General features: G+C 35.3%; 1 protein-coding gene across 1 annotated transcript in view; it reads left to right on the forward strand.

Moving 5' to 3' along the window:
- The window catches only part of COL19A1 (collagen type XIX alpha 1 chain), a 426,484-nt gene that overhangs the window by 45,506 nt on the left and 373,014 nt on the right, over window positions 1–7,964 (forward strand). The window contains exon 5 of the mRNA XM_069070725.1: window positions 6,138–6,261. Within this exon, the coding sequence (XP_068926826.1) occupies window positions 6,138–6,261 (124 nt within the window). The remainder of the gene's footprint in view (window positions 1–6,137; window positions 6,262–7,964) is intronic.

Here is a 7,964-nt window from a genome sequence, read left to right on the forward strand (position 1 = left end):
GATAGATAGATAGATAGATAGATAGATAGATAGATAGATAGATAGATGATAGATAGATAGATGATAGATAGATATAATGAATGAAACATTCCCTGCCTGCATTTGTTAAGTGCCAAAGCACTATGCTAAGTGATGGGGAATACAAAGAAGGCAAAAATCATTTCCTGCTCTCAAGAAGCTCATATTTTAATGGCAGAAATAATATTCAAGCAACTATGTACATAAAGGATATATAGGGTAAATATAGAGTTGAACCATGATCTCCAAGGTATATGGCACAAAAAGCTTTAGATTGCTCTGGGAAGGAAATTATTGAAAAGGGTAGACAGGTTATTACATAGAAAAAAGAAAATCTGTAGTCACTGAAGCTTACTTTAAGGGGAAGAAAGGCTGTTGGTTTTTGTTTTTTGCTTTTTCAAAATCCAGTGCCAGTTGTAGGATATATAAGGTAAATAATCTTAGAGGAAAGGCACTACAATTAAGGAGAACTAGGTAAAGGTCCTTGTAGAAAGTGAAACTTTAGCTGAAACAGGAAAGAAACCAGGGAAACTGGGAAGCAGAGATGAGGAGGGAGGGAAGTACCAAGAGTAAGGGATACCTGTTGAGTAGGGCAATGGAATCTTGCTTGAGAAGAACAGTAAGAACACCAGTGTCACTGGATCCAATATGACTTGGGGACAAGGAAAGGCAGATAGGGGTCAGGTTTTGAAGGACTTCAAAAAACCAAACAGAGGGTTTTATGTTTGATCCTGGAGGCATTGGGGAGCCACTGGAGTTTATTGAATGAGGAGGAGGGGTAGTAAGAAGGTCAGATTTGTGCTTTAGGAAGATACCTTGACACCGGGAGTGGGTTAAGACGAGGTAGGGAAAGCAATCAGCCGGCCATTTTGATAGTTCAGGGGTGAAGTGATAAGGGCCTGCACTAAGGTTGTAGCAATGCCAAAGGAGAGAAGTGATCATATAGGAGAGATGCTGTGAAGGTAGAAAGGGCAGAACAACTATTTATATAGAGGGGAGGTGAAAAAAGAATGAGTCAAAGATAGCAACTATTATTCTTTTATATTTATGAATATGTAATATATACTATGGACTATAATATATAATATGGACTATTACACAGCTAGATTAAATTACTGGCTTTTGTATTTCAACAGTAATGGTCAGTATATAGCACTTTAAGATTCAGGTAGATAGATAGACTGCTGGGCCTGGAATCAGGAAGACTCATCCTCCTGAATCAAATACAGCCTATAACACTTATTAGCTGTGTGATCCTGGACAAGTCACTTAACCCTGTTCCCCTCAGTTTCCTCATCTGTAAAATGAACTGGGAAAGGAAGTGATAAACCATTTTTCTTTGCTAAGAAAACTCCAAATGGGGTCACAAAGACTTGAACATGACTGAAAATGACTGAACAACAACAAATTACACCTTGTGAAGTGTTTTACATGTTATGTCATTTGATCCTCACAACAAACTTGTGAGGTAAGTCCTATTATTATCCACATTTTAAAGATGAGAAAACTTAGGCTGAGAGAGATTAAATGACTTGTCCAGGGACATACAAGTATTAAAGAGTCTGGGACCACATTTAATCTCAAGTCTTCTTGATTCAAAGTCTCATGCTGTCTCTATTGTATCATCTAGTTGCATTAGAATGTAAGCTGATACTCTGTAGGCTCACTGATAATGCTCTCCATATGATTCCAGCAGTGGACAGGATACCTAGGAATGATATGCTCCTCATCCTGTACCCACATGACTTTGAACTTCTATGCTAGGTTGCTGTATATTCAAATATTTTTCTTCCACATAGCTTGGAGTTTATGTTTAGTTTCAACAACTAATAAAGTATCCTTTACATTTCTTATGGTTATTAATGTTTTCATTTGTGAATCAGATTAAACATAAAAAAGGGGAATTATTCCTCCCTCATCCTATTTAAATGTTTGCACCAAAAAAGTCTGACTGTTTTTGACATGAATGACTCAACAAGTGATAGCAGTAATACTTGTTTTCAGTGGAAGTATTATGAATAAGCAATGGATAGAATATCTTAGAGGAAGCCACACCCCTTTCAAAGATATTCAAGCTCAAATAGTGCAAGCATAGTGTGTTGTCATTGTATATATCTGGTATTTGACCAAAGTATCAGTTGGCAGCCTTTATATTGGAAGCTGCTATGTTACACAGAGAAGTGATATTAAAACATTTATTTTTAGTATTTGTGAGGTTGTGAATGCAGTTATGCCCTAAAGATTAAAAGTATGTTTTTATTTATTTTTATTATTCTAAATGTAAGAATCTGAATAATCATTATGAACTTAAGGAAAGCCTATTTTGATACACAAAGAACAAGAAAATCAGGATTATATATGAAATTATATGAAAATGAAATATTTTGTTATATGTGAAAACATTTATGTATTTATATACATCTATTATATATATTTGATTTCTTTAAAGTACAAGTTATGTTTAACAAGGCAATAATAAAATTGCCATTTGACACCTAGAGTTTTTTTGTCTTGTTTTCTTCTTTGTATTTTAAATAGTGCTTTATTGATAATCTCTATTTTTTGTGTCTGTCACTACCCACTAATTCATATCTCCTTTCCTTCTCCTGCCTCATGCCTTCTCTTGATACAAATATAGTCTAGCAAAATGCATCAACACATTGGCCAACACCTCAAAATGTATGTCTTATTCTGCACCTCTAGTACATTACCTCTCTGCCAAGAAGTGGGAGGGATACTTCATTATCAGCTTTTTCAAGTCATGATTTGTGACTGGGTTCTGAGGACTTTCAAAGTTATTTTTCTTTTACATTATTGTCATCATCATGTAAACTGTTCATTCGGTTCTGCTCATTTCTTTCTGCATCAGTTCACAAAAATCTTCCCAAGTTTCTCTGAAGCCTTCATTTTTTTCATCATTTATCTAAGGAAAACCATATTCTGTTATATTGATATAGAACAATTTGTTGATCTATTCCCCTATTGATGGGCACTCACTTTGCTTCCAGTTTCTTTTCTAAACATATAGTAAAAAAAAACATCTTCATGTAAATGGATCCTTTCCATGGTACAGAGATTTTTATCCCTAAAATTTTCAGAGTCTAGCAAAAGCATTTTTGAAGATGGATTGTATAAAAACAAGAAGGAAGATGATAGTGTGTTTCATCCTTCATTAATTACCCTGGGTTAAAAGAAATGGCAAGCCACTCCAGTATCTTTGCCAAGAAACCCACAAATAGGGTTACAAAGAGTTGGACGTAACTGAAAAATGACTGAACAGCAAAAGTATTAGATAGCACAATGACATTTATTATATCCTTACTTTAGAATAATATTAGTTTAAATTATTTCTCTTCAGCAATGGAAAAAAATCTATTCTTGAAGCACAACACCTTTTAGTTTCTGGACTTAGGGTTTTAATTACTGAGTGATTCACATTTCTTGGAATTGTGTATCATGTCATTTTTAGGAGATATTAAGAAATCTTCCTTCCCTGGATTAAATATGTTATTATATAGTAACAGTAATAAAAATGTATCTTATCAGCAGTATGTATTTTAAGTAGAAATTATATTTTAGAAGCATTCATGTTCCTCCATAAGATTATAAAGAAGTTAGTAATTCAAGTCATTATCAACCACCTGCCTATCCTAATTGGCATCTGATAGTGAGTTTGCAGAAGAAGAAATTTTGCTATATATTCACCTGGATCAGAAGTAGCTGAATTATGGGTTTGTGTGTTTTCCAGGTTACTAAGAACTACAGGCAAGTTCTTGACTCACATGTTTGCTCTCAGAATTCCTCTGTTTCATTTATTTTACCCATGAAAACACATAATTTTTATGACAAAATTAGAGTTTCCCTAGTAGCATGGAATCATGGAGTGAGAGGTGGCTTTGAGGAAACTAGGTAATAGAGAGCTAGGCCTGGAATCAGAAAGCCCTTATGTTCAAATCCAACCTCAGACATTTACTGGGCAAGTCATTTAACCTCTATCCGCCTTAGTTTCCTCAACTATAAAATAGGGATAATAATAGCACCTACCTCACAAGATTATTGTGTGGATCAAATAGCTAATTTTTATAAGGCACTTAGTGCAGTACCTGACATATAATATGAACTATATAATTTTTTTTTTTTGCTTTTTGGAGGACAACTGGGGTTACTTGCCCAAGGTCACATGGCTAGTTTTTGCTTTAAGTGTTTGAGTCCAGATTTGAACTCAGGTCCTCCTGACTACAGTGCTGGTGCTCTATTCATTGCACCATCTAGCTGCCCCATAAACACTTATTTCTATTCTCCTTTTCCCTTCCCCAAGTTAGGAAGACCTAATTTTAAGCCTACTATCTGGCACACAAAAACAGTGTGACCCTCAACAATCTTCACACTTTTCTTAGCTGGCATGAGAGTGAGGGATTCTGATGCTTTTCTTGAGGTATTTGAATTCATAGTATATTTGAAGTGTTTTTTATAGGTTTGTCTCTTTTTTAAATGTAGATAATACTGAGGAAAGGAAACATGTTGTAGGAAGGAAAAGGGAAGGAAGCATGCTCCTACTGTGATTGGAGCAGAGTTTATTTTATATAGGCTGAGCTAGTCCTTTAAGGGAGGCAATTTGGTTTCTTTGCTGTCTGAAGGGTAAAAGTCCTAAAGTCTTTGAGAATTTGGTGTTAGAATTTTGATGTCACTATTTGTGGAATTCCCATTGTCTTGCTGGGATACCTTTCTGACCTAGCATTGCTGATTGCCCTAAAATATGGGAAGTGGGAGTTGGAGTCAGTCAATAATCACTAAACATTTATTAAGTACCTACTGTATGCCACTGGATAGAGTGCTGGGCTTGGAGTCAGGAAGACCTGAGTTCAAATCCAGTCTTAGACATTTAACTAGTTGTATGACCCTAGGCAAATCATTTAACCTATGTTTACCTTAATCCACTGGAGAAGGAAATAGCAAATCACCCCAGAATCTTTGCCAAGAAAATCCCACGGACAGTATAATGTCTGGAGTCACAAAGAGTCGGACATGATTGAATGACTGAACAGCATCAATAAGCAAAAAACCTATATGCCAGGCATTCTGATAAATGTCAGGAATACAGCAAGAGTCAAAAGATAGTCCCTGGCCCTCAAGGATCTCATGATCTAATGCGAGGGCACTAAAGTCGTAAAGGAGTAAACTTTTGGTTTGAGTAAGTACCCTTTTCAACTTCAGGAATTGTATTCATTTTAATTATTCTCATTAAAGTTATTTTTATTGTGTTCCATGGTCTGCTACTGCCTCATTACATTCTAATCCTGAACCTGAATCACAGGAGTGGCCTGAGCTAGGCCTGGCACAGAATACAATATTCATGAATTCATTCATCAAACATTCATTAAGCTTCTGTTTTGAGTATCACTGTGCAAGGTGCTAGAGGAAAGAGAACATTTAGATAACACATGACCTTTGCCCTCATAAAGCTTACTGCCTATTAGGGAGCTAAGACACAAATACAGATACCTATAATATATCATACTAGTTTTGCTGTCATGTAGAAGGACTTTGTTTTTTCCCTTTTCTATAGGAGTAAAAATAGGTCAAAAAATTGAAGCTACCTCCAGTGGTATTTTGGGATTATCACTAGAGTTTAAATAGCCTTATAATCAAGGGAATTTAATGTGATTTTTAAAAAAAGTGTAATGTGATAAATTCTCAGCTTTGAATAACAGACAATATAATCCTTTATATTTACATGATTACCAGTCCCCTTGAAAGTTCAGACTAGTTTCATTCATTGCTGGAACTTCACTATTAGATGTTACTACATAACTGCCTCCCTCATACCCCACTTATATACAAAAGCAAAAACAATGTGAATAAGTATGTTCTGTAGCTTCCATTTTGCCATTACATAATAGTTAGCATTTATATGGTATTTGATGATTTGTAAAACACTTTACATAAATTATGTCACTTAGTACTGTTACAGAAATAATAAAGCAGCCATGGCCAAGAAATTGTGTCCCATTCAATATAATGATTGAATTTGTCCTTTTCTTAGCTTTTAAAAAAAGTGTTCTTATGTTCTCCTTAACAGATTGATAGTAATAGCTTGGATTTTGTTTTTTCCTCCATAGGAAGGTATTTCCCAAAGGACTTCCAGAAGAATATTCCATAGCAGCCATATTCCGTGTGCGACGAAGCACCAAAAAGGAACGATGGTTTCTGTGGCAATTGTTAGATCATCGTAATGTGCCCCAGGTAAGCATAAGAGTTTATACCACTGTTTTCTCTTGTAAGATAAAGTTAAGGAAATATTAGGTTCTGCAGATATACATAAAGACAATTCTATTCCCAAAAGTCTTCCCATAATTTTAAGGAAAATGAAACTGAACTAAATGGCTAACACAATGGCTATGGTTCAGAATTCTTAAGTTCTTTTGTTATTATTATAAATTTGACAAAAATCAACAAATATGAACATTTCCTGAATTAAAGACTAGAAAAAGAGTTTTCTGTATTACATTGTGAACTCCACTACCTATCTGATAGAATTGACAGGACTTTGCTTTTGACTGCATGTGATTGAGTTAAGAAAAGGAAAAATCAAAGATAATTTTCAGGTTGTGAAAATGGGATACGAGGTGAATAGTAAGAAATAGTTGAGTCAGAAAGAGAAATGTGTTTAGGAGGAAAGATAAGTTTTATTTTAGCACATTGAGTTTAAGTTTGAAGTGCCACTGGTGAAACCAGATAGAAATGTTTTATAGACAGTTGAACATGTGTGTCCAGACCTTAAAAAAAAATTAGAAATAAAACATACACGCACATAGATGAATGAGGTAGTTGAAATCATGATAGTGAATGAGGTCATCAAGGCACAGAATATTATATAGGAAAAGAAGGGAAGAGGAACAAGGGACAGATGCTTGGGGAAATGTCCAGAATAAGGGATCTGGAAGGACATGTGAAATCAGTGGAGACAGAGAAGGAGCAATTTGAGAGTTTGGAAGTGAACCAGGAGAGTATATTTCTCTCTGAAATCAAGAGAAGAGAAAATATTTTATAAGATGGGGTTGTCAATAGCTCAAAAAGCTGCAGAGAAGCCAACGAGGATGAGTACACATTGTATTTGGTGATGGGGAGGCTGTTACTTTAGAGAAAACAGCTTCAATAAAGTGGTGGAGACAGAAGGTCAGCTGTAAGGGGGTGAGAAGGGAGTAGAAAGTGAGGAAGTAGAGGCACTAGATGTAGACAACTTTTTAAAGAACTTTTGCTATGAAGGGAAGGAGAGGTATAGGATGGTAGCTAGATGGATTAACAAGGTTGAGAGAGGGTTTATTTTACTTTAAGGAGACCTGAGTTAACTTGTAAAAATGTTAGAAAGGAGTGAGTTGTTGGGAGATGATTAAAGATAGGAGAGAGGGGCTCTGCCAATTATTAGCAGAATCACCTTGGGCAAGTCACTTAACATTTCCAAGTTTCAGTTTCCTCATCTGTAAAGTGAGGATGTTACACTAGGTGACCTTGAAGGTCACTTCTTACTCTGAATCTATGATCCAATAATCCTATTCCCTGACTGGAGGAGAAAGAACAAGAATGTTGACAAAGTTTTAAGAATGAGGCTGAGGATGCCATTATCATAAGACCTCAATTTTTCCAGTCAGGGAGTAGCTTATGTATCCAGTTGTCAGTGCTAGGGTTGAGGATGAACTTAGTGGTATGTTCAAAGATAAAGAGGTTTGGAACAGTAATTGTGAGAAATCAGATATGAAATCTTTTAAAGTTGCTAATATCTTAACTGAAGTTATAGTTACCTAGACCTTATTGGCTAATGAGATTTTAGTTAACTTGAACACCTTATTTCCTCATCTTTTTGTCATTTAGTCAGAGACTATATACTATCTATCTATCTATCTATCTATCTATCTATCTATCTATCTATCTATCTATCTATCTATCTA

Source organism: Petaurus breviceps, unplaced genomic scaffold, assembly GCF_028583685.1.
Source record: "Petaurus breviceps papuanus isolate PSGF00001 unplaced genomic scaffold, PetGlider_PUasm1.0 90822, whole genome shotgun sequence".
Taxonomy (NCBI): Eukaryota; Metazoa; Chordata; class Mammalia; order Diprotodontia; family Petauridae; genus Petaurus; species Petaurus breviceps.